A 27,847-nucleotide genomic window follows, 5' to 3' on the forward strand; every position below is an offset into this window, starting at 1 on the left:
TTCTTTATTAGGTAACATCTGGAATATAGCAAATATTATAGCTTGCACCATTATGATTAATGCACTTTTTACATTTTAAAATACAATCCAAATAATCATCTGCGGTAAACTGCCTCAGTTGCCACAGTAGTTTTAATGAAATAAACAGACTGCATCCCACATGGAAAGCCCAGCGTCTAGGAAGTTGTCCATGCTGAGATTTTCTAACTAAGCTTCTATTTCTGCATGTTGCTAAAGAGCACATGGTCCAGGGTAGGGCAAAAAGTAAATAACTTTTAAATAAGACCAGACGCCTGAATGATTCAGCTATAGAGCTATGTACAAGAAAGAGTAAATAATGACCTTAATAAGTGTCAAGATACAAATCTGATAACTATTAAAAGTAGTTGGTTAAATACAGGCAGCAAGATTTAAAACATTATATTTCAAACAAAAACTTGTTCGCCTTCAGGAGATATCAGGATCTAAAATTAACAATGCACTCCAAAATGAATAGGAATTTTCTAATCCTAATTAAGATGAAGGCTACATTATATTCCAAACGCACATAGGTTTAAAAAGTGAATTTGTTTCATTCATATAAAACAAAACACATTAAAGTAAATATTTTGTGCCAAGTTTCTCAGAATTTATCAGTTTGTTTCTCCTGGAAATTATTTGTGAAAGAAGCTGAGAAATATATAATTTGACATTTTCTTTAAAAAATAAAAGAAAAGTGATCAAGATCTCGTAACAAGAGGCTTGTCAGCAGCGGCAAGGGCTTTAACTGTCAGTGACCAACATTTCACACGGTGCCAACTTCAGATTCAACAATGGCTTATGCTGAGTATTTAAGCAATAGTACGTAAATGTAATGGAAGCATTGTGGATACTAGCTGGTTAATGGGCATATTAATAAACAAGATTTCTTTACTGGTGTGTTATAATTCAGTAAATATAAGTGTACTTTGAACATCAAATGTAGAATTCTCAAGAACAGCATGCTATCAATCTGGAGTAGGAGTTGAAAGTTATACAGCTGTCAATTAAAATAAATTGTGAAGTTCCAGCATCCTTGCTTCATGGGTTTCAAACAAATTACTTTAAAATCCACAATTAATCAGAAAATCCACAACAATGATTTTTCTTGCTGGCCCTTGGAGTTTACACGTTGTAGTTCAAAAACCATAAAATCACTCTCTACATACAAAATACTTGAGAAAGAATCTTCAGATCAAGCAGTTTTCAATTCAAGTACTTCTTTGAAATTGTCAGTTTTTAAAAAAATAGAAGAAAATATGAAAGTGCACTTGTTTTTTTCCACTGACTTCTTTCAATGTAGTTAATAGAACAAATTTTAGTCACTGGAAATCCTGCTCTTGAAATACTAGTTCCATAAAATAATACAGCTCGCTTCTGAACAATGTTCTGAAGTCTCATTTTGTGATATCTTCCAGTAACCACTAATTAGCAGTACAAAAATTGATGTTATTAGTAGCAATGACAATATTATTTCTTGATTTTTCCATTTGTTATTGTTGTATCATTACTGCTATTAAAATTTAAACTTAAATTCAGTGGTTGAACATTTTTCAAAGAACATTCCATAACTGAAGTGAAATTAACTTGGTTCAAATAGTGATGGAGTTAGAAGATGCAAACTGTGAGACATATGATGCAAGTACAGGATTGGTTGGAAGCACTTTAATGGGCAGATCCCAGCTGAATGTATCCACATCTATCTTCCCTGCCCCAGTCCAAGTGATTATTTCTGATTGGTTCTCAAGTACGGTAGGTGGTTCCACTGGGTCGCGAGCTGTGACAAACTCAAAATGCAAGCGCCACTTTAAGGATACTGAAATTAAAAAGTATGCATTAATCACAATATAAAAAAAAACATTGTTTACAATCTTAAAATCATCGTATGAAAAACTTAAATATTAAGATTACTTGTTGTGGTGTATAGATTTGAATAATCCCCAGCAATATGCATTTCAAGGTAGTGGGAACCAAATTTATTAGATCATCTAACCACTGTATGAAGGGAGAAAACAGGCAATGTGAGCAAGTACTCTGATTAGGGCTTACTTGCAATGCTCCTGATGAACATTACCATTTGATTTATTTCCAGAACAGAAATGTGGACTTTTGAAAAAAATCTCACACAAGCGAGTGTTGCTGGCTAGACAAGCATTTGTTGCCCACATAAGTGCCTTTGAGGTGGTAGTGGTAAGGTGCCTTCTTGAGTTGCAGTAGTCCCCATAAAATTTAGGTGCATCCACAGTGCTGTTCTGGTTTCCATAAATACACAAGACAGGTTATCTCAAGGCATTATCAGTCCAAATGAGTGTCACAACCACAAAAACAAACAAATGCTTACCTACAGTGGTGATAAAGCTGGGTGTGGCACTGAGTGGAATAGGTAAACTGAAGTGAGTCTTAGCAGTATGCAAACAGGACTCCTGGTGTCGAGCATGTGTGCTAAGGGAAACAGGCTGCCCTGGTTTTCTCTGGTATTCTTCCTGTACATGTTCTTCAGTTTGTAAAGACACTGAAAACTACAAATAAGGACAGATGCAGAGTCAAATAATTGAGTACAAAATAAATACAGATAACTTTATAAATTTTAATTCCCATAAACAGTAAATGTTCTACACTGAAACCTCCTAACTGGCATCCCATGCTTTTACACTGGTGGATTCTAAAATGGTAGTCACATCTATCTGCAAGCTGAAAATGTGTTGCTGGAAAAGCACAGCAGGTCAGGCAGCATCCAAAGGGCTCATGCCCGAAAAAAAAACTCTCTCCTATCTGCAAGCTGTTACCATTTAATATTGAAAAGGTAAAAGAAGGGATGAATAAAGCCAAAAAAAGCATCATCCTGTAGAAGCATCATTAAAAATTACTGAAAGACATGTCTGTGCCTTGATTGCTCTCTTTGATCTGATAGTTTCAGTTTTTTCCCATGCAAAATAGTTTATATGTGGAGGATGATAAATACATTAGGATTAACTTCTGTCCATATTAATAAGAAGCATCAGATTTATGCAGTGATCCAGCAGTATCACTCCAATTAGAGAATTATAAAAATTTATCCCGAAGGTACAAATGTTTCATGAGGTACTGTGTCAGGGATATTGATAATCCATCAGTACCATGCTCAAGTGACTGAACAATTACTGACTAGGTTCAGTTATGGAGGCATAGGCGAAAGTGAGGACTGCAGATGCTGGAGATTAAGAGTCAAGATTAGAGTGGTGCTGGAAATGCACAGTAGGTCAGGCAGTATCCGAATTACAGGAAAATCGATGTTTTGGGCAGGAGTCCTTCATCAGGAAAGTTACGGAGACATGTCAATGGATCTCAGCTTTGGCTAACATTATGGATATGTTGCAAAAACCAACTTTGGACTGTGTTGAAGAGCCATGTGGAATAGCCAATCCAAATCATTTTCTCTTCTCTCCACATTGTTTATCTCAGAGGTGCTAAAGCTCATTTTAATCATTAACTCTTGCACCAACTGCATCAGATAATTTAACTCATCCCAGGACTCAAGTTGTTTTCCCCCAGTTTGCCAGCTACTAGCTCATATATATTATATACACATATACTTGAATTTGCATTAGCTGTTTTAATTTCACACTTAAGACAATATCAAAATACTTTTAAAACAATGGACCACAAATTTACAGTTATTAAAATACCAAGATTAGCAAGTATAAAATACACTGACCTGCAAACATGGAATATCTCCTTCAGAGAAATCAAATGTGCCCACTACATCTTCGCCAATTTTATAGATGGTTTTGAAGATGCAAAACTTCCCAACCTTCCCTCGCATATTAGTAATGTTATACAAATCTGAATAGAATACACAAAGCAATATTAATAAAAATTTTTATTTAAGTCGAAGCACAATATTACCATGGTAATAATAAACTTGAACTCTGAAGTTTGATCATTTAACAGGCAAAAAGCAAAGATTCATTACGTTCTTTTTAAAATTCTTTAGAATGCAATAAATATTTAGAGTATTTTTAAAAATACCTATAATTTTAAAAATGTCTACCTATAATTTGATCGGTTAAAATTCTAACCCCACACACAGAGACAAACAGATAAAAAATATGAGTGTTATGGGCAGAGGACAATTTTGGGTGGGCAGATCAAATGGTTCTTGTCAACAGGATGTGTTGATTTTTGACTTGCTACTCCTCAAATCTTCCTTCTCCTTGCTTGCAGGAGGCACAGAGAAATAGGTTCACATTTGTACAGATCTCAGACTTATTGGTTAAGAGTCACAGCTTACAGTAACTGATGGGGAAAAGTAAATTGGCTTTCATCAGGCTTAAGGTGTTACATTATGGCAGAATAAAGGATAGCTACTTCCTTTTCAGAGGTCCAATGGTCACGCTAAATATTCACACCCACGAACTGTTGAGCTACTTGGGAGCCAATCACATAGTTGTTGACAGACAGAAGGTTTTTTCCATCAACAACAGGTCACCAACTACTTGATGCTGGCCAAATCCCCATTCACACATGCCCCTTGGCTTCATCCTGTCTGCAATTAGACTTTCCCCACTATTCTTCAACAAACAGCAGTATAAACAGCACTTATAGTAAGTGCAGTAATCCTTTCCACAATCCTCATTTTTAAAAGATCCCTTTTCCCTTTATAACTATAATCAACTTAATCAAAGTTTCTCAAACACAAATATAAATGCTGGAAATACTCAACAGGGTCAGGTAGCATCTGTGTAGAGAGCAGAGGCTATGTTTCAAATTGAGATTGTCTTTCTTAACAATGATTTATTGATTCTTTGTAATTGTTTATTACTGATTGTTCACTTGTTTCTCCATCAATCTAGCAAAATCACTTTTGTTGTTATATGGTGCAGTTGTTTACTGTGAGGGAGATATTGGCTACGGAAGAAAACGAAGATATGATTAAAGTGCTAAAGCAGTTTAAGTGAGTAACCTTATGTTCTGGCATTATATGTTATTTCACTGAAGCAGGATCAAAACTGCAAGCAAATTAAACATACTTGACTTCATCCTCACCAATGTGCCTTACCCTGTCTATGACAGTATTAGTAAAAATGACCGTCAACAAAGTCCTGTCTTCACCACGTGGCACCATGCTAAATGGGATAGATTTCCATCAGATCTAGCAACTCTAATCTAGGCTTTCACGATGTGATATGGGTCATCAGCAGCAACCGAATTGTGCCCCAACACAATCTGCAACCTCATGATTCGGCTTGCCCATACTGATTAGGCGATGTGCGAAGAGACCAACACCAGTTCAAAGACGAGTGCAGAAGGTCACAGCAGGAGCAGCACCAAGCATTCATAAAAATGAGGTGTCAGCCTTGTGAAGTCACAAAACAGAACTACTTACTTACCAAACAACAAAAGCAGCAAGTGATAGATAGAGTCAAGGGATTCCACAATCAACATATCAGAACTAAGCTCTGCAGTTCTCCCACATCTAGTCATGAATAGTGATAAACAATTAAACAGTTCACTGCGGAAGGATGATAATCCTTCTGGGCATCTTTCAGAGGTCTCCAGCATCACATATCAGTCTTCAGCCAATTCGATTCACTCTACATGATATCAAGAAATAGTTGGAGGCATTGGATACTGCAAAGGCTATGGACCTTCACAACATTGTGGCAATATTACCAATGACTTGTACTGCAGATCTTGTGGCTCCTCAACAGCCAAGCTGTTCCAATACAGTTACAACACTATCATCTAACCGATGATGTTGAAAATTGCGCAGCATTAAAAAGCAGGACAAATCCAACCAGCTGATTACTGCCCCATTCGTGTCTTCTCGAGTATCACAAAAGTGATCAATAATGCTATCAAACAGCACTGGCTTAGTAATAATGTTCAGTGACACTCAATTTACATTTTGCCAGGGTCACTTAGTTCCTGACCTCATTACAGACTTGGAGAAAAGAGGTAAATTCTAGAAGTACGATGAGAGTGACTGCCTTTGACATCAAAGCCACATTTGATAGTGTGAGGCTTCAAGCAGCCCTAACAAAACTGGAGTCAATGGAAACTGAGGGAATTTCTCCATTGGTTGGCGTCATCCCTAGTAAAAAGGAAGATGCTTGTGGTTGAGGTCAGTTTCCTCAGCTCTAGGAATCTCTTCTGAAGTTCCTCAGGGGAGTGCACTTGGTCTAACCACCTTCAGCTGCGTCAACAAATGACCTTTCCTCCAACATGGGGATTTAGATTACATTAGATTAGATTCCCTACAGTGTGGAAGCAGGCCCAACCAGTCCACACCGACCCTTCTAGAAGGACAAGGGCAACAGGATAATCCGAACACCACCAACTGCAAGTTTCCCTCCAAGTCACACACCATTCTAAGCTAGAAATATATATAGTCATTCCTTTAGTGTCATTGGGTCAAATCCTAGAATTTCTTGCCTAATGGCATTGTGGTCTACCTACAACAAATGAACTGTAGCACTTCAAGAAGCCAGTTCACCACTAATTTTTCAAGAGCTACGAGGGATGGGTCAAAAATGCTGACCAAGCCAGTAATGCCCACTTCTTCTGAATAATTTTTTTAAAATCCTTTGATGCTGCATCCACATTGTGGAGTCACAAAATAATAGGGAAAGTATTTCTCAAGAAAGAGTCCATTTAAAGTGGAATTGTTCAGGATAAACTTTAATTTGAGAAGTTTAGCAGAACAAAATTACCTGAGTAAGTTGCTTTCTTAACACAAAAATACCTATTATTTTAAACTACTGCAATCATCTTCTCCTCCCTTACCTTGGTGACACCATTCATCCACTGGAGAGAAATTCAATAATTTCATTAATACGTTGGAGAAGGTCTACATTTGAATGGTATTATACCTGGAAGAAACAGAAGCTCCAACGCTGATACTCACGCAGACTACGGCGAGATGTGCTGGTCATTAGCATTTCTGTTGCCAGGTCTACTAATCGAGTGTCTTTTTTAATGTTCTCATCTTCATCCAAAAATGGATTTGTGGGAGCAACAGCTTCATCTGGAGGAAACTGGTAATCTTCCAACCCTGATTCAGTAAAAATTACAATTCATTACAAAATAAATTCATGAACAGAAACTAGTTTTTTTCAAATGCTCACATCCATATTGCTGCTAAGCTTCCACTACCACTTCCTTGTGGAAACTGAACAGCACCAATCAAATCAGTCATCTGTTTTGCACAATGTCAATAGGATTAAAAATCGGGGAACATCTATAATGGTCCAATACCAGCCAACTTCTGCTCAATTTCAGAAATATAGCTTCTTTTAGATTGGTAGCTAGATTCTACAATTCTTCCATGCTTAAAATGACTAGATCCTAATGAAGCTTGAGTACACCAAATACTGGAACTCAATTTTCCTCGAAGTTCAATCTTCAGCACTGATTTCCACTTCAAGAAAAATTTTACTTCTTTGCTGTAAAGTTATTTTTTCTCCAATTTCTATTAACAAGCTAGTATGTAAGCTCATAATTTCTTATCCAAAATGTAAATTATCTATAATTATGTTCAGATTATGGACGGTCATTTTTAATCGATCTAACTGGTTCAACATGAAACACCATGACGAAAAAAAGTGGGGAAAATCTTGTGTCATCAGATGCCTATTCTTATAGAAGCTAGGACTAGATTCATCAACAATGCCATCGAGTAACTTAACACCAATTTAAAGGAAAATAATTATAAAGTCTCTTGTCCCAAATATAGCATTTTAACTTTCAATTACAGATATTACACTGACTGTGGACTTAAACATCATTATATATGCAGTTCCTAAAAGTTAAGCTACCGTTACCAGAGACTTACCATAAACAACAAAAACACGAAAAGGAACTCTCAGGAGTTTGATTGCAGAATTGACCCTTTGACAGCCTATCGTCAATTTATAAACATACTTCACTGACTGACCACGGAATGAAGGTGGACCATCAAGTGGTACAGGTTCACAGTAAGAATCTGAAAGTTTCCAGCAAAATGAAATCACGTATCAGTTCAGAAAATCACATTGTAAAATGGAATATAAACACTGCTAATATTAACTATTGCTATATTTCAAGCACTTCTAACAAATTTTTGTATCTAAATTTTGATTAGCCAACAAACAGAGTTTGGGAGAGGAAGTGGTAGTGTCACTGGACTAGCAATCCAGAACCTCAGGCTAATGTTCTGGTTCCAATCCCTACCATGGCAGATGGTGAAATTTGAATCTAAAAAGAAACTAGAATAAAAGTCTAGCCTAATGGTAATCACGCAACTACTATCAATTGTCATAAAAACCAATCTGGTTCACTAATGCTTTTACAGGAAAGAAAACTGCTGTTCTCCTCTGGTCTAGCATCACTGACATTAGACCCTCAGTTATGTAAGTGACCATTAACAATTCTTTGAGGAATTAGAATTGAACAATAAATGCTGGTCTAGTCCTTATCTTATGAAGGAATTATTAAAAATGACATATTATGTGAAACTCTTTTTAATCAGATGGTACAGACATCCATTTTAACTCTGATTTTGCAGTTGTGGAATTTGCTGTGCATTATGCTTTCACATGTCTAGTGTGTTTCTGTGGGCCTTTACACTGTGATTTGCAGTTGTCAAACAGCCAAAAGAAGTATGATGTCCTCGCTCTAACAAGGAATCAATACCTACATGAACAGTAGATATAACTACACTTCTGTTGAAGAGTCGTCACTGGGCAGGAAGCCTAAATTACAATATTTAATTCAATTTAAAATGGATTTACAGAAACTAAAACAAAAGTAATGAAAAAATAGAACTGATTTGCAAGAGATTGAAAAAAAGATTACTTTTAAAAGAGATCTCCAGTAATTAATAATTAAGGAATGAGACTATACACCTGTAAGAGCAAGGCCCCGATCTTTAAAAATGATCATCTCCAGCAATGGATTAGTTTGGGAGATGAGCAGATAACCAGGAGAAATTGAGGTGGTTTCTGGCTGATTAAAACATTAAAATATTCCTCCTGTTTTTACCCCATGACTGTCCATACCATACCCATGCCAACACATACTATTTAATGTCCTTTATTCATCGTCACATTCCCTGCAATCTCCATGCCAACCAATGCTACTACAATCCTCTCTGGGCCGCTCATAGTCCCGTGCCAACCTATGCCCTTAACCTACCCCATGACCCACAGTGTCAACTGCCCATGTACACAGCCTCCAAAGCCCTTAATATCCCCAATTTCAATTAAGCACAACTACCGATCCCCATTCTCCCTTGTAATTCCTATGTCACATTATACCAATTGCTAATGGCACCTTATAATGGCAATTATACAATCAGCACTTCATGGCTTCCAAGTAATATACAAACATAAAGGATATAGGCACAGGAGTAAGCCATTCAGTACTTTAAACCTGTCCTGCCATTCAATATAATTGTGGCTGATCAAATGCGTCAGTGCCTTGTATCCATCTTATCACCATAAACCTATCTGCCACTGTTAATCTGAAATCGCTACCTTAAACGTATGCAAAGACTGAGCTTCCACAGCCTTTTGTGGCAGAGACTTTAAAAGGTTCCCAAAATTTCTCATCATCTCAGAACTAAATGACATCACCCCTTAGTTTAAAAATGTGTCCCCCATTCTAGACTCCACAACCTAACCTAGGTTGTATCTACCCTAATCTCCTTTTAAGTATTTCGTAAGTTTCAATTAAATCATTGTTCATTCTACAAAATTCTAGAGAATACATGCCCACTTTGCCCAATCTCTCATCATGGGACAGTTCTGCCACCCTGGGAACAAGTCTAGTGAATCTTCATTGTGCTTATCTTACGAAAAATATTATTGTCGTAGAGTAAGGAGAACAAAACCTCACACAGTACTCCAGGTGTAGAATAAACAAGCTCCTAAATAATTGTAGCAAGATTTCACTACTTCTGAGCTCAAATTATCATGCAACAAAGGCTAACATTCCATTAGTCTGCTGTGTGTGCATGTTAGCCTTTGGTTATTTATCAACAGGACACCTAAGGCTCTTTGCATACATACACTTTCCAACTTATTGTTGAAGAAATATGCTGCACATCTGTTGTTATACCAAATTACATAACCTCACATTTATCACCTATATTTCAGCTGTCACTTTCTTAGTTATTCACTAAGTCTTCCTGAATCCTCCTGAAGCTGCATGTCATCTTCCTCACAACAAATATTTCCACTTGAATTTCACTCAGTTGGCTCAATGTAACTCTGTTTTTCTCTCTCCACAGATGCTGTCAGACCTGCTGAGTATCTCGAGCATTCTGTGTTTATTACACTTCCCACTTAGCTTTGCATCATCCACAAATTTAGAAATATTATCTTTTGGTCTTGATCTTTGCAATTTACACTAGTCAACGTCAGAATGACCCATTTATTTCTATTCTATTTTCTGTCAATTAGCTAACCATTAATCCATGCCAGTACATTACCTCCTATGTCATTGTTATGGACGACTAGGCCAGACTCTCAAAACATTTCTTAGGCAGGTAGCCCAGACCGTAACTTTGCTATTTCTTTAGCTAGGTGTATAGTGGATATTCCCAGTGTAAATTAGTTGGGTCATCTGCCAGGTTTTAAACAAATAAGATTTATTTACAAAATTACAGAATGAAACACAAAGAACCGAAAACAGAATACCGCCTAACTTATCCTAGCCAAACCTGACTTAATTATGCTGTTCTTTAAATATGTACAACAGTCCCAATTAACAAACCCCTTAAACACAGAGTAAAAATAAAACCAAGGCTTACACGTCAAAGTTGGAAGGGCAGAAGGGGAAAGAGAAGTTCCAGTCTCGACTGTGACCAACTCCAGCAGCCTTTCCACACACACACACACACACACCCCCCCCTGCTAAGCTGCCCCAAAATCCTCAGCTGCCAGGACTGGCCACACCTCTTTCAATATACAAGCTATTTCTAAAACATGAAAGCCTTTGGCCTTAGGGGTCATCTCTTTAGGGATAAACAACAAGGGCCCAAATAAACCATTCATCTCTGCCTCAACTCAGCCGTTTCGGAGCCTGGATTGTTTTACAACCCCTCTGAAAAAAATCAAGGGCATAGTAACCTTGTGACAGAACCAGAATTGTGACACCTCCCCCTTAAAAAAAATTAACCATCAATATCCAATGATGGCCTCATTTTTAAAACCCCTGAAAAAAGTTTAGTTAGTACTCTGAAACACACGTTTACATTAAACTGACTATACACATGCAAACATGCACAACTATATTTGGATTCAGACTGTGGTACTCCCACCACTGAACACTCCTGTACGTCACTTGAGTCTCGAAAATTCATCGGCAATCACATTTTCTCGTCCTGCCACATGCACAATTGTCAAATTGAATGGCTGCAATAACAAGTTTCATCTAAGCAGTCTGGCATTTTTGTCCTTGAATTTCTCCACAAATTTCAATGGGTTATGATAAGTGTTTACAATTGCCTCAGATGCGTTGCCGGTAATATAAACACTGAAATATTGTAGTGTCAACACCAAGCTCAAAGTCTCTTTCTCAACTGTCGAACATTTCTGCTGATGAACATTCAACTTCCTGAGGAAATATCAGATAGGTCTTTCTATCTTCTTGTCATCTTCCTGCAGGGGCACAGCACTGACACCCACTTCGCTGTCAATGATAGCCACCTCGAAAGTGAGTTACAATGACTGGAGCTTTGTGTAATCAGGTGTGGCTAATACCGGGGCAGTGGTTAACAGTCTTCAGGCTGTCAAACATCTTCTGACAGTCTGCTGTCCATTGAAACCTCTTGCCTTTCTTTAGTGAGGCAGTGAGTGGAGCTGCCACACTGCTAAAATTCAGCATAAACTTTCAATAAAATCCACTCAATCCCAGGAACCATAGTGCAGCTCTTTTTGTCGAGGGTGTGGGAAATTCCCCAATTACTTTCAGTTTTGCATCCAGTAGGGCTATCTGTCCACGTCGAATAACACGGCACAGAAAGATGACTTGAGCTTTAGCAAATTCACGTTTACCACCAATCAAACAAGTCCGATAGATATTTTAAATGTTCCTTCCATGAAAGATTAAAAATCACCAGGTCGTCAATGTACACAAAACAGTTGGATAATCTGGCAATGACCTTATTAGTTAGCCTCTGAAATGTGACTGGAGCATTTTTCATACCAAATGGCAAGACATTAAATTGATACAGACTATTTGGCATTATGAAAGCCAAATATAAAAATACAAGTTGCTTGTTCCACCTTTTCAAAGTCTTCCAATGCATCAGTCTTTGTAACTGCATTGACTTTGCGATGGTCCACATATAACCATTGGGTATCATCTTTGGCACCATGACTATGGGTGAACTCCAGTCACGGTAACTCACTTCGATTATACCATTTTGGAGCATGCAATCTATCTCCTGCTGAACCTGTGTCAATTTTAGAGGGTTATGCCTACAAGGATGTTGCTTAATCAGAACAGCATCTCCTATATCTATACCATGCACAATTCAGTTAGTACTTCCTGGTTTATATCTACATATCTCCCCATGTGATAGTAATAACTCTTTCAGATCATTTTGATTTCTCTCAGAAAGGCAACCCAATAGTCTATCCCAATTTTTGACAATTTAATTTGAGGACATCTTTCTGTCCAATTCAGAATCCTCTGAATTTGGTTCTTCCTTCTGTGCTGTAATCATTAACATCATCTCTTCTTGCTTTCCTTCCCTGTCAAAATATCTTTTGAGCATATTCACATGAGATTTCTTCCTATCTGGAGTCCTTAGCAAGTAGTTCACTTCATTCAATTTCCTTTTGATTTAATAAGGTCCACTAAACCTTGCTTTTGAAGGTTCACCTATTACTGGAAGTAACATTAATCCCTTACCCCCAATAGCAATATTATGAATTTTTGATTTCTTATCCACTTCCTGCTTCATTACATGCTGCGATACTTTTAAATGCTATCGAGCCAATCAACTCCCCAGCTCTATTTAATATTTCTCTAAAATTTGACCCATAGTCCAAATGTGTGGTCTCTGAATTCTGACTTACTCATTTCTCCTTAAATCAATTTTAATGGTCCTCTTACTTCATACCCAAAAACTAATTCAAATGGACTGAATTTGGTTGATTCATTTGGTGTCTCTGATCGCAAAAAACACAAACAGAACTCCCTCATCCCAATCATCTGGACAATCCTGACTATAAGCCCTCAACATGGTCGTTAGTGTTTGATGCCATGTTCCCAGTACTCCCTGCAATTCTGGATGATACTTCAGCTTCCTTATCTGTGCCCTTTGATCTCTCCAGCTTCAGCTTGTGACTCTGTGATCTCCTAATACACAATCAGGGAAGATTCCTGGAATAACATCCTGCATTGCTTCAGTTGCCTGCTTCTCCAATGACTATTCAACTGGAGTAGGCAGCCTGCCTACTGGTTAATCAGCTATATCATTCGCATGGATAATTATATTCCTGGAGCTGAGATTTGTCCAGTACGCCTACCACAAATTCTCCACTCTTTTCTGGACACTTTAGCCTCACTTTACATAACTGAGCACTTTTTGTCTCACCATGAATTCCTGCTACCAGTACCTTTTCTGGCAATAGTCCTTCCGGAGTACATAGCTCCTCATCCTTCAGCATCACAGATTGAGAGGATCCTGTGTCCCTTAATATTGTAACCTCTTCACCTGTTACTCCTGGCCTACGTGAATAAACTTTACCTTTGCAGGTACATTTAAGCAGATCTGGCACTTCCTCCTTAATCAACCTCTGATCAGCTTGTACACTTTGATGCAGCTTTCTGTTACCATGCTAACAAAATTTCCAGGGTTACCCTGCTTTCTCATGTCTGGCTTTCCTGTGCTTTTCCTAGCCCAACAACACCGATTTCATGGGGCCTATTTTATTACAATGAAAATATCGGAGCTTTTTAACTTCTTTGTCCCCCTCAAAGATTTCCTTTTTACCCGTGGTAAGTTCTCCTTATGATCTTCACTGAGATCTACCACACCCTTTCTATGTGAGGATTTCTTTTCCCCAACTTCTATCCCTCATGGATTGAAATTGATTCTGGAGGTCAAACCGTGGTTTATGGACCAACTCATAATTATCATCCACTTCAGCTGAAAACCATGCCATTTTAACTCTCTGCTTTTCCATACTAAACTTGCCTTCAGCCTGCATCTCCAACATTTTATGCTGACTTCCATTTTTAAGTGTCAATGTCTGAAGTTCAAACTGTCTCTATTTTTCTTTCTCTTCTGCTTTTAATTGTAACTCAAATGGTTTCATTTCTGCTGCCTTTTCCTTCTCTCTCACCTCTAACTCAAGCTGCTTCATTTGCAAATGAATTCTTGCCATCTCTACAGATCCTGATGGCGTTTCCAGCAAATTTAAATGCTGAGTCACTGCTGAAATCATCACATTTTTTTCTCACATTAGGAGGTAAACTCAACCTCAACTTGTCTATTAATTCCTGTAGCTTGGTCTTAATTCGCTTTTTGTAAAACCCTCAAAGTCACGAATTCCATCTCCAGAAACTCCCTGGTGACTGAAAGAACCATTGCTATTTGAGCTAATGTTTAAACCAACCAGATCAACACCCGAAATAAAAGACACTAACACCCACCACTTGCTGATTAAATCCCACAAAGAGCCTCCAATATGATATGAACTAGGCCAGACCCTCCAAACATTTTTTTAAGCAGGTAGCCCAGACCGTAACTTTGCTATTTCTTTAGCTAGGTGTATAGTAGATATTCCCGGTGTAAATTAGTTGGGTCATCTGCCAGGTTTTAAACAAATAAGATTTATTTACAAAATTACGGAATGAAACACACAGGACCGAAAACTGAACACCGCCTAACTTTCCACCCAAACCCTGCTTAATTATACTGTTCCGAAAATACATGCATCAGTCCCAATAACTCTTAAAAACAGAGTAAAAGTGAAACAGAGGCTTACAGGTCAAAGTCAGAAGGGCCGGATGAGAGACAGAAGTTCCAGTCTCAACTGTGACTGATTCCAGCAGCCTTTCTTCACACATACACAACTGCTAAGCTGCTCCAAAAGCCTCAGCTGCCAGGACTGGCCACTCCCCTTTCAGTATACAAGCTATTTCCAGTTTTGGTCCCCACACCTCAGGAAGGACATACTGGCACTGGAGTGTGTCCAGTGGAGAATCACACAGATGATCCCTGGAATGGTAGGTCTAACATACAAGGAATGGCTGAGGATCCTGGAATTGTATTCATTGGAGTTTAGAAGATTAAGGGGAGATCTGATAGAAACTTACAAGATAATACATGGCTCGGAAAGGGTGGACGCTAAGAAACTGTTTCCGTTAGGCGAGGACCCGTGGACACAGCCTTAGAATTAGAGGGGGTAAATTCAGAACAGAAATGCAGAGACATTTCTTCAGCCAGAGAGTGGTGGGCCTGTGGAATTCATTGCTGCAGAGTGCAGTGGAGGCTGGGACGCTAAATGTCTTCAAGGCAGAGATTGATAAATTCTTGATGTCACAAGGAATTAAGGGCTATGGGGAGAATGCGGGTAAGTGGAGTTGAAATGCCCATCAGCCATGATTGAATGGCAGTGGACTCGATGGGCCGAATGGCCTTATTTCCACTCCTGTGTCTTATGGTCTTATTTCTAGAACATGAAAGCCTTTGACCTGAGGTGTCATCAGTTTGAACTTCAGAAGAATGAGGGGGGATCTTATAGAAACAAAGTTATGAAGGGAATTGATACAATAGAAGTAGAAATGATGTTTCCACTAGTCGGTGAAACTAAGCCAAGAGGGCATGACCTCAAGATTGGAGGAATCTGGTTTAGAACTGAACAAAGCAGGAACTTTTTTTACCCAGAGGGCTGTTAATCTGTGGAATTCCTTGCCCAGGGAAGTAATTGACATTACTTCAATAATCACTTTTAAAGCTAAGGTAGATATCTATTTTTGAAAAATAAAGGAATTAAGGGATATGGTGAAAAAGGATAAGTGAGTCCAGTGAAAAGACTAGTCATGATCTTACTGACTGGCAGAGCAGGTTCAAAGGGCTAGACAGCCTACTCCTGCTCCGAGTACTTATGTTCTTATGTTTAGGGATAAATAACAAGGGCCCCAATAAACCATTCATCTCTGCACCAAAACTGCCGTTTTGGAGCCTGGGCTGTTTACAACCCCTCTGAAAAATATCAAGGGCAGAGTAAATTCTTTTAAACAGAACCTGCATTGTGACACCATGCATTTATTCTTTTTTTCCTGACCAGCCTCCTGTGGGGCACAATTTGAAGGCATTCGCAAATTCCAAGAAAATTATGTCCATCTGCACTCCTTTATGAATTGTTAGTATCACTTTCAAAAACCTCTCAAGCCTGTCAGATGATTTCCCATTTGCAAGTCCATGCAGACTACATACAGCAGAAAAATCATTATCAACTATTTACCCCTTCTTTATAACAGATTCCAACATTTTTCCTATTACCAATATAAGGCTAAAAGGTCTGTAGTTCCCTTTTTTCTCTCTCACTCCCTTCTTAAATAGTGGAATGACATCTATATGTTTCAATCTGCAGGAACAATTCCAGGACCTATAGAATTTTGGAATGAAATCACCAATGCATCGACTGTATTGATATCTATCACCTTCAATACTCTCAAACCATCTGATTCAAGGCAGTTATCAACTTTCAGCCCTGTTAATATTTCCAGCACAGTCTTCTTACTGACATTAATTTCCTGCAACTCCTCACTCTTCCTAGCCATTTGGCTCGCTAGTTTTGGGAGATTTTTGGTATCTTTCGCAGCAAAAACAGACACAAAGTAATTATTTAGCTTCTCTGCCATTCCTCTATTTCCCATCATAAATTCTCCTGACTCTACCTGTAGTGGACTCATTTGTTTTAACCAAAAGTTTTTTTTTAAACATACAGTAAAAACAGTATTTGCAGTCCATTTTTATGTTTTTTACTAGAATATATACATCGTATATTGTCTCCTTATCAGTTTCTTAGCCTCCTTTGTTGTATTCTATAAAGTTCCCAATCCTCAGAATTACTGCTATTTCTGACAAGTTTATAGGCCTTTTAAACCTAATATAATCCTGAACTCAGCTTTATTTCCATGTCTTCCAGGTAAAGTAAACTCAGTACCAATACATCTTCCTGATTCCTCACTCTTTGGCTTCTCCATACTCACTCAGTATTTATCACAAGTACATCCCAGGAGGTATGCTTGCAGAAAATAAAGTTATCTGTCTAATGATCACAACTCCGCTGAAAATGAACACACTCTTTTTGATATAAAGTGATGCAATACATTGAAATTTCGTCAATTAGTTAACCCCTTATGCAAACAAACTGTTCAAAAGGATTGGATACTTTTCTGAAATGTTAATTATTTATTTAAGAGCTTATCTAGATCAATATACAATCAATAAACAAGCACTTACAGGACTTTGATTCACCAGGATCAAGTTGCAAGTCACAGAAGAGTATCTTGGGTGGAGTAGCTAGAATACATTTCCCTCGCTCACCTGAAAACAAATGAATAGTTGGAATAATTGTGCTAAATATTTAATTGATTACTAAAATGGAAGAAAGCAAATTCTTTGCTGACGAGACTACAATTCTTTAAAATGTGTGGCACTGAAAAAGCACAGCTGTTCAGGCAGCATCCGGGAACAGGAGAGTCGACATTTTGTGCATAAGCTCTTCATCAGGGATGTGGGCGGGCCCCAAGGGATCTGAGAGATAAATGGGAGGGGGTGGGGCTTGTGGGGGAAAGTAGCTAGGAATGCAATAGGTAGATAAAAGGTGGGAGATGATGGTAATAGGTGTGAGCGGAGGGTGGAGCGGATAGGTGGGAAGGAAGATGGACAAGTAGGAGGGTGGTGCTGAGTTGGAGAGTTGGATCTGGGATAAGGTTTGGGGTGGGGGCGGGTGGGTGAATGAGGAAACTGGAGAAACCAACATTGATTCCATGTGGCTGGAGAGTCCTAAGACAGAAGATGAGGTGTTCTTCCTCCAGTGTCAGAGGCTGGGGAAGAAATCATAGATAACAGGAGCTCAGAAAGGGAATAAATTTTAAGGAGAGAATAGGCTAGAAACTACCAGTTGATACAGTAAAGTTCATACTAGGGAGAATCTTAGAAATAAGAGAAAGTGAGGACTGCAGATGCTGGAGCTCAGAGCTGATTTGGCTGTGGTAGCAAGTCTGTTTTTCAGCCACATCCGCAAACAGACTCGCTACCACAGCCAAATCAGTTCTGATCTCCAGCATCTGCAGTCCTCACTTTCTCCTAGTTGATTTTAACCTACTGCGAATCCTCTTGCAAGGATGCCTTTCCTGAAGGAGCTCTCTTCCTCCCTCAACAAGGATTTCAGCGAGTCCCTCTCTCTCACTGCACCCCCCAGATCATCTCCTCTGCTCTGAAGCTCTTCAGCCACGTTCTCAATCAGAATCTTAGAAATAGCTTTGCATGGGGGAAAAGGGAGTGATATGGCAGAAGCAGCTCAATCTTAGTTTGAGGAATTTGGTCAGCATGGGCTATTTGGATCGAAGGGTCTCTTTCCATGTATGATGCCATGACTCTAATGGTGGGAGCTCTTCAACATAAACTTTCAAATATGGAAAACTGCAAGATGGTAAACATGTCATAATACATTGCCACATTTTAAAATATTTTAAATTTGAAAAACTGAAAAAAGCCCAGATCTTCTTGTATCAAGAACAGAAGGAAGCTCAGAAAAATAATCCTACCTCTGTTTGGAACAAACACTGTTTCATTCTCTGCCTGCACATCATGCTTTGTATCTTCAGAGGGAGGTAATGCAACACGACTTTCACTGGTATGAAACTGGCAATGTATCTGAGCACTTGCCCATGCCAACATCTCACTGATAAAGAAAAGAAAAAAAACCTGAGGCTCAAGTTGTAAAATACTTTAGGGGGCTCTGTTGACAAGTTGTAAAGTTCAATTAAACTTTAAGGATAATCAGAAGAATCAAAATGCACAGACTGCTTAGAAAATAATGCTTTAACACTACTTTGGTATATTTTACAAAACTGCTTTCCAAATCCTGGTCAGTTTAATATTAGTTCAGCAGGCAAATAGTTATAAGTTTCCAAAATTAGCTCTAATACTTCTGAGTTTGAAGAATAAAGAAAGCTAATATTACGTTCCATAACCTAGGGATCAAGGTCATACCATTCCTGAAATCATGAAAAAAAAGACATGAATCACGACCAAGAATCACTGAACTTTGTATATGACTCGATCCCAGTATAAATCAGACTTTCCTTTGTCTAGGCTGAGTATATTATAGATCTTATACAGATTTCACAATTAGTATTAGGTACTCCTGTGTTTAAGTATAACATGATTCCAAAGTGATACTGTAATAGCCAATAAATACACTCAACTGATGAGAGGAAATCTATCTAAGAAATGCTGTGTGATTTCTGCTTCATGTTACAAACAGCTGCAGATATTATAAGCTGCATCTTTGAGACAATAATGATAAGAATGTATCACAGCAACTTCACAATTACAGGCTAACCAAAAGAAAGTTACATGTTCAATTAGTTCCAACAATGGGAGTTAGGTAACACAAGTTCATGCCCAATGGAAATTATGTTGACAAAAATTATAAACTCAAATGATCCCCACCAACTTCTCTACATTTCCAGAAGGTATATGGTAGAGAGAGATCAGTCTCTTGATTAAATTTTAAAAATATAAGTCATAAGTATTAAGTTAGTCTGGAGCAATGTCCTTTTAGAGCAACAAGGCTTTCCTATTTTCTGGGTCTGCAGATTGTGAAGGAGCGAAGATGGCCTTTAGTAGAGTGATGTGCTCTTGCTGCCAGATGTGGGAGTTTAAGGAGAGTTTCCATGTTACTGATGATTATGTCTGCAGGAAATGTCTTTGGTTGCGAATCCTATCATATCACATGGATTAGTTGGAGCGGTATGAAAGACAATAAGGAATTTACAGGAGCAAGGGGTGTGATAGATGGCAGTTATAGGAAGGGAGAAAAGCCACCGATACGGTCATGTAGTTGGGTTAACTCCAGGCAAGGTAGGAGGGGTAAGTAGATAGTGCTGGAGTCTCCTGTGGCTATGCACATTTCGAGCAAGTATGCTGTTTTGGAAAATGTAGAGTGTGATGGACTCTCAAGGGAATGTAGCACAAACAGCCAAGTTTCTAGCGCCGAGAATGGCTCTAATGTAATGAAGGGTACATTGGCTTCCAAACAATCAATTATGTTAGGGGACTGTCTAGTCAGAGACACAGATAGACGTTTCAGTGGCCGGCAGCAAAAAATCAGAATGGTGTGTTGCCTCCCTGATTCCAGGATCAAGGATATCTTGGAGAGGGTGCAGAATGCTCTCAAAGGGGAAGGGAACAGCAAAAGTTCATTGTACACATTGGAACTAATGATACAGGAAGGGAAAAGGATAGGATTCTTCGGGTAGAATATAGAAAGTTAGGCAGGAATTTAAAAAGGAGGTGCTCAAGGGTAGTAATACCTGAATTACTCCTGGTACTATGAGCTAGTGAGGGTAGGAATAAGAGGATAGAGCAGATAATGCATGGTTGAGGAGCTAGTGCAGGGGAGGAGGGTTCACATTTTTGGGCATCTCTTCTGGGGTAGAAGTGACTTGATTGGAAAGTTAAATCTGCTGGGCTTCAATGCCTATGTAACTGGATCTGGGACTTCCAGACTGAGAGACCTCAGTCAGGCCTAATTTGGAACAGCATCTCCAACAACATCACGTTGAGAACAGGAGTTCTCCAGCGCGGTGTGCTCAGTCCACTCTGTTCATCCTGCTGACACAGAACTGTGCATCCATGCACAGGCTGAATCACATCATCAAGTTAGCTCATGATGTGACTGTAGTGGGTCTCATCAACAGGAATGACTAGTCAGCATACAGAGGAGGTGCAGCGGCTAATGGACTGGTACAGAGCCAACAACCTGTCTCTGAACATGGACAAGACGAAAGAGATGGTTGTTGACTTCAGGACAGCACAGAGCGAATACTCTCCACTAGACATCAATGGCTCCCCCGTGGAGATAATGAAGAGCACCAAATTTCTTAGCATACACCTGGCAGAGAATATCACTTGGACCCTCAACACTAATTCCATAGCCAAAACGCCCAGCAGCTTCTCTACTTTCTGCTCAGGCTAAGGAAAGCCCACCTCTCATGTCCCCGTCCTCACCACATTCTACAGAGAGCTCATTGAGAGTACACGGAGTTGCTGCATCACTGCCTGGTTCAGGAATTGCACCATCTTGGATCAAAAGACCCTACAATGGATAGTGAGGACAGCGGAGATCATCGGGGTCTCTCTTCCCTCCATTAAAGACATTTACTCCACACACTGCATCCAAAAGGCTAAAAGCACTGTGGAAGACCCCACATACCCCTCAAACTCTTCTCTTTCCTGCCATTTGGCAGAGGATATAGGAGCATTTGGTCTCTCTCGGCCAGACTGTGCAACGGTTTCTTCTCCAAGCCATCAGGCTCCTTAACACAATATAATTGGACTCTTTCCCATCTGAAATTTTTTTGTATTGCTGCTAGAAAAATGTCTATTATTCATCAATCTTCTATTAAACTGTAACTTAAGCATTTTGCACTTCATGCTGTATACGATTGTGTAGTTTGTGCTGTCACGTAGCACCCTCGATACTGCAGGAACGCTGTCTCGTAAAAACTGTATCAGTCAGTAGAAATGACAAATAAATCTACAAGGAGGATGGATTGCACCTGAATTGGAAGGGGACTAATATACTGGTAGGGAGACTTTAAACTAGTAAGGTGGGAGGGTAGGACCCAGGGAAATAGTGAGGAAATGAGACTGATTTGGAGATGCCGGTGTTGTACTGGGGTGTACAAAGTTAAAAATCACACAACACCAGGTTATAGTCCAACAGGTTTAATTGGAAGCACACTAGCTTTCCGAGCGACTCTCCTTCCTCAGGTGATTGTGGAGGGCTCGATTGTAACACAGAATTTATAGCAAAAATTTGCAGTGTGATGTAACTGAAACTGTACATTGAAAACTTGATTGTCTGTTAAGCCTTTCATCTGTTAGAACAGAGTGATAGTTTCACTTCTTTCATGTGTAAATCACGAAACCCTTTTTTTTTAAAAAGGTTGCATTCTCGGGTTAGCTGTTAACAATGGTAATAGCTAGACAATATGTTCAACATATTTAAAGTATTTAAAGTAAAAATTAACAATTTTATTCTTTGAGTCCAAAAGAGAACATTAAACAACTATTTACAACTCCTTTCTCTGAAACCTATCTTTTACTTCCCACTCTACAATACTGGTTTGATAAATTCCCTCAAATTTACGGCAAAAATCAATTTCAAACCCAGGTATAATCTTCGGATGTTGAACTTTCTCTGTAGATTTCCCCTAGATCGTTGGTGTTCTGCTGCACAAATTTCTTGCAGACAGGTATCTTTCAGAGGACTGTTCTGGTAGCAGTCTGTTTGTTGGTGCCTTGGCAGTTCTCCTCCTAACTGTTCAAAATATCAGGTTTTATACCCGAAAACATCAGATCATTTCATTGGTGTGATATCATCAAAACAGTAAATTCAAATTCAATTGGATTTTGGTATCTTATGGCATAATTTAAACTGATTGGCCAAATTCCAATTTGTTGTGTACCATGGCAACTCAGTTGCACTATTGATTTCACAGTCAAATGTTACATTTTAAATCCTTGCAGCACACACTGTGCCTCTTTAAGGCCGTGCCAGCTGCCAGTCTCTCTTAAAGGTACAGTACACACCTATAACTTTGTAACACAGGTAATAGGACGGATGGAAAATGGGGAGCCTTCAAAAATGAGATAATGAGAGTCCAGAGATAGTATTTTCCCGTTAGGGTGAAAGGCAAGGCTGGTAGGCGGAGGGAATGCTGGATGACTCGAGAAATTGAGGTTTTGCTTAAGTAGCAGTAAGCATATGTCAGGTATAGATAGCAGAAATCGAGTCAATCCTTAGAAAAGCATAAAAGGAGTATGAGGGAAATCAGGCGGGCAAAAAAGGGACATGAAATAGCTTTGGAAAATAGGGTTTAGGAGAATCCAAAGGATTTTTACAAATACATTAAGGACAAAAGAGTAACTAGGGAGAGAATAGGGCCCCTCAAAGATCAGCAAGACAGACTGTGTGTGGAACTACAAGAGATGGGGAAGATACTAAACGAGTATTTTGCATTAGTGTTTACTGTGCAGATGGGCATGGAAGATATAGATGGTGACATCTTGAAAAATGTCCATATTAGAGAAGAGGTGGTGCTGGACCTCTTAAAGTGCATAAAAATACCTGTTCCGGTGTACCATAGAACTCTGTGGGTAGCTAGGGAAATGATTGCTGAAATATTTGTATCATCGATAGTCACAGGTGTGGTGCTGGAAGACTGGAGGTTGGCTAACGTTGTGCCATTATTTAAGAAAGGAGATAAGGAAAAGCCATGGAATTATAGACCAATGAGCCTGACATCAGTGGTGGGAAAGTTGTTGGGGGAATCATGAGATACAGGATTTACATGCATTTGGAAAGACAGGACTGATTAGGGATAGTCAACATGGCTTTGTGCATGGGAAATCATGTCTCACAAACTTGATAGAGTTTTTCTGAAGAAGTAACAAAGAAGATTGATGAGGGCAGAGCAGTGGATGTGTTCTATATAGACTTCAGAAAGGCATTCGACAAGGTTCCGAATGGGTGATCGGTTAGCAAGGTTAGATCTCATGGAATACAGGGAGAATTAGCCATTTGGAAACAGAACTTGCTTGAAGGTAGAAGACAAAGGATGGTGGTGTAGGGTTGCTTTTCAGACTGGAGGCCTGTGACCAGTGATGTGCCACAAGGATCAAGGCTGGGTCCATTGCTTTTGTTCATTTATGTAAATGATTTTGATGTGAATACAGGAGCTATAATTAGTAAGTTTGCAAATGACACCAAAATTGGAGGTATACTGGACAGCAAAGAAGTTATCTCAGACTACAACAGATCTTGACCAGATGGGCAAATGGGCTGAGGAGTGACAGATGGCATTTAATTTAGATAAATGTGAGTGCTACATTTTGGAAAGGCAAATTACAGCAGGACTTATACACTTAACGGTAAGGTCCTTGGGAGTGTTGCAGAACAAAAAGACCTTGGAGTGCATGTTCATAGCTTCTTGAAAATGAAGTTACAGGTATATAGGATAGTGAAGGAAGAGTTTGGTATGCTTTCTTTTAGCGGACAGAGCATTGAGTATATAGGAGTTGCGAGGTCATGTTGCTGCTGTACAGAACATTGGTTAGGTCTCTTTTGGAATATTGTGTGCAATTATGGTCTCCGTCCTATTGGAAGGGTGTTATGAAACTTGAAAGGGATCATAAGAGATTTACAAGGATGTCACCAGGGTTGGAGGATTTTTAGCTGCAGGAAGAGGCTGAATAGATTGGGGCTGTTTTCCCGAGAGCGTTGGAGGCTGAGGGGTGACCTTATAGAGGTTTATAAAATCATGACGGGCATGGACAGGGTAAATAGACAAGGTTTTTTTGCCCTGGGCTGGGGGTGTTCAGAACTAGAGGGCATAGTTTTAGGGTTAGGGGAAAAATTAAAAGGGACCTATGAGACAACATTTTCATGCCGAGGGTGGTGCATGTATGGAATGAGCTGCCAGAGGAAGTGGTGGAAGCTGATATAATTACAACATTTAAAAGGCATCTGGATGGGTATATAAATAGGAAGGTGATAAACAGTGAGGAGATTAGTAACAGGCACCAGATGAACATAGAATGATGGGCAACATGGGACAGACATAAGACAGATGTAATTTAAAATGCAGACACATTTTAGGGGAGACAAATATAGATACAGAATTCTGGAGCAGGAACCATCAGGTTCTTGAGCAGGTTGACCTAAGAATTGAAGAGGTATTGGAGTGTTTTAAAAAGTGGTCAAATCCTCGGATCTGGATGCTGTGGGAGATGAAGGAGGAAATTAGGAGGTTCTGACCCAAACTTTTAATCCCTCGCTGGCCACAGCGGAGGTGTCAGAGCACTAGAGGAGAGCTAATATGGTTCCACTTTTCAAGATGGCAATAGGGATAAAACAGGGAATTACAGACCAGTGAATCTCATAACAGTGGTAGGGAAACTATTGGAGAAAATTCTGAAGGTGAGAATTAATCTTAACTTGATCAGGGATAACCAGTGACAATCAGAGATAATGCCTAACAAAGTTGATTGAATTTTTCAGAAGATGTGACTAAGGGTGTAGAAAAGAGTAGTGTAGCTTATGTAAATTTCAGCAAAACCTCTCAATGTCCCACATAAAAGACAGACAAAGCACATGGTATCCAGGGTAACATGGAATGATTGATCCTAAATTGGTTTAGTGATAGTAGATGGAGGTTGGTGAGAGAAGATAGACACAACTTAGTGTTGGCATAATTTTTGGGTCACCTCCAGCAAGGGGAAAAGTTGAGAAGGAGATTGTTCAAGCTAATCACACCATGTAGAACCGAACCTATGCTGTTGACATCACTCTGCATCACAAACTAGCCATCCAGACAACTGAGCTTACCAAACCCAAATAAAAGATTATTTTCTGCATGTATGATGTTTCACAATTCAGTTTATCTTCATAAAACATTGGTCTGTTTTTTTTCTCTCTAGTTATGTCTTACACATATATACTTTACAGTCTGGCACCACATACAAATCAGTAACCTCGCTGACAAGAAAACATGACAAACTTGTCCTGAAACTTTTTTTCAAAATTATTTCATAGGACAATGGGCATTTGTTACTCATCCCTAACTGATCCTGAGAACCTGCCTTTTTGAAGGATGCATTCCATCTCATATGGGAATGTCAATATAGTTCCCAAGCCAGAATGGTATGTGGTTTGCAGGGGAACTTGCAGGTGACGATGCTACCATGCATTTGCTGCTCTTTTGACCATATTAGAACCAAAACTGTAATAAAGTCAGGAGCCAAGTGTCCCTGGAGAAACACAAACCGTGTCAGTTACTGTTGTTCAAGTGCCACTTGACATCAGTGTGGACCCTTTCCATTACTTTGATGATTGAGAGAAGGTTAATGAGGCAGCAATTAGCTAGGTTTGATTTACTTTACCTTTTTGTGGCTAACTAATCATTTTTTCCACATGTAGGAGAGATGGCAGCATTGTAGCTGTACTGGAACAGTTTGACTTGGGATACAGTTAGTTCTGGAAGACATGCCTTCAGCAGTATTGACAAAATGTTGGTACGGTCCTTAGGCTTCAGCTATTTCTTAATATTATGAAGAGCGAAAGAAATTGGCTGAAAACTGGCTTTTGGGATGCCGGGAACCTCAGGAGACACGGACACGCTAAAACTTGTCAAGGCATTTCAAGGAATACGCAGCAAGGTTTGAAATTGAGCTATGCAAAGTGATCAGGCAAATGCCTAGATAAAAGAAAAGATTTTAAGTGTTGGGGACCAAACGAAATCAGAAACAAAATCAGAAATTGCTGCAAAAACTCAGCTAGTCTTGCTACATCTGTGGAGAGAAATCAGTTAACATTTTGGGTTTAATGACCCTTCTTCTGAACAAAATTTTAACTCTGACCTCGCTCTGCATGAGTTGCCAGACCTGCTGAATTTTTCCTTTAAAGCAAGGTTTCAAGGTATGCGTTTAAGGAGGTAGAGAGGCAGAAACATTTAGGGAGGAAATTCTAGTGATGCTTACAACATTACTATCGACTGGTACCACGGTGATATTACCACAGCGACCAACAGCCCGGGCCACCTGGCGACCAACCGCCCGGGCCACCTGGCGACCCGGGTGACCGATAATGCTGAAAATGTGTTGTTGGAAAAGCGCAGCAGGTCAGGCAGCATCCAAGGAGCAGGAGACGGTTGCTGCTGCAGGCGCTGTAGCAGCCGCGTGGTTAATGGCGCCCGAGTGATTTCGGAGGCCGATGGAAGATTCTGGAACAGTTGAGGAACCCAGAGTGTGGGGGTAAGTACATGAAAGTTTTTGGTACTTACTGTCTTTAATTTCTGATATGGCTAGGAAGATCTGTTTGTTTAGTGTATGGATTCTTCTGTGGATGAAGAACAGTAGAGGGTCTTTGCAGGTCTGTGAGAGTGTTGTCCTAAACTGGGCCGGGTTGATGACCAACAAACCGGGCCACCTGGCAGCCAGGGTGACCATCAGCCCGGGCCACCTGGTTACCAGGGTGACCATCAGCCCGGGCCACCTGGTTACCAGGGTGACCAACAGCCCGGGCCACCTGGTTACCAGGGTGACCATCAGCCCGGGCCACCTGGTTACCAGGGTGATCATCAGCCCGGGCCACCTGGCAGCCAGGGTGGCCAACAGCCCGTGCCATCTGGTTACCAGGGTGACCAACAGCCCGGGCCACCTGGTTACCAGGGTGACGGGCTGGTTGCCTGGTGACGGCCAGGCGGAGGTAATGGCGCTCGCGCTGATCTTTACCTGCTGGCCGAGGTGGAGCGGGCGGTCATGGGATTGGTGAAAGTTATAACGCACTCCATTACTTCCCCGGTCAGAAACACCGGGCCCCGCAGGAGTTTTGCCACCACCTCAATCATCTTGAGATCTTCGCAATTAATTATTTAAAATTAATTTCCGCAGCACAATCCATTTAACCTCCATCAAAATAAATCATACTCTCTAAACATCCGCTGGAGAAGCGACAACGGAAATTCATTGGCGTTGCACATGCGCATTGGCTGGATACTGTAGGGTTGCGACAACTGGTAAACCCTGGAGTGGAGTTTCGGGAAG

General features: G+C 39.7%; 1 protein-coding gene across 1 annotated transcript; it reads right to left on the reverse strand.

Annotated features, from left to right (window-relative positions):
- On the reverse strand, nt 1-27,781 carry rgp1 (GP1 homolog, RAB6A GEF complex partner 1). The gene is made up of 8 exons (XM_060829658.1): nt 27,536-27,781; nt 18,778-18,914; nt 17,468-17,551; nt 7,832-7,981; nt 6,905-7,051; nt 3,713-3,840; nt 2,360-2,537; nt 1-1,834 (listed from the first exon to the last, which is right to left on the reverse strand). Exons 1-8 carry the CDS (start codon nt 27,649-27,651, stop codon nt 1,611-1,613), a joined length of 1,164 nt encoding a protein of 387 aa, XP_060685641.1. The 5' UTR covers nt 27,652-27,781; the 3' UTR covers nt 1-1,610.
- Nucleotides 27,782-27,847: the final 66 nt, after the last annotated feature.

Source organism: Hemiscyllium ocellatum, chromosome 1, assembly GCF_020745735.1.
Source record: "Hemiscyllium ocellatum isolate sHemOce1 chromosome 1, sHemOce1.pat.X.cur, whole genome shotgun sequence".
Classification (NCBI taxonomy): Eukaryota; Metazoa; Chordata; class Chondrichthyes; order Orectolobiformes; family Hemiscylliidae; genus Hemiscyllium; species Hemiscyllium ocellatum.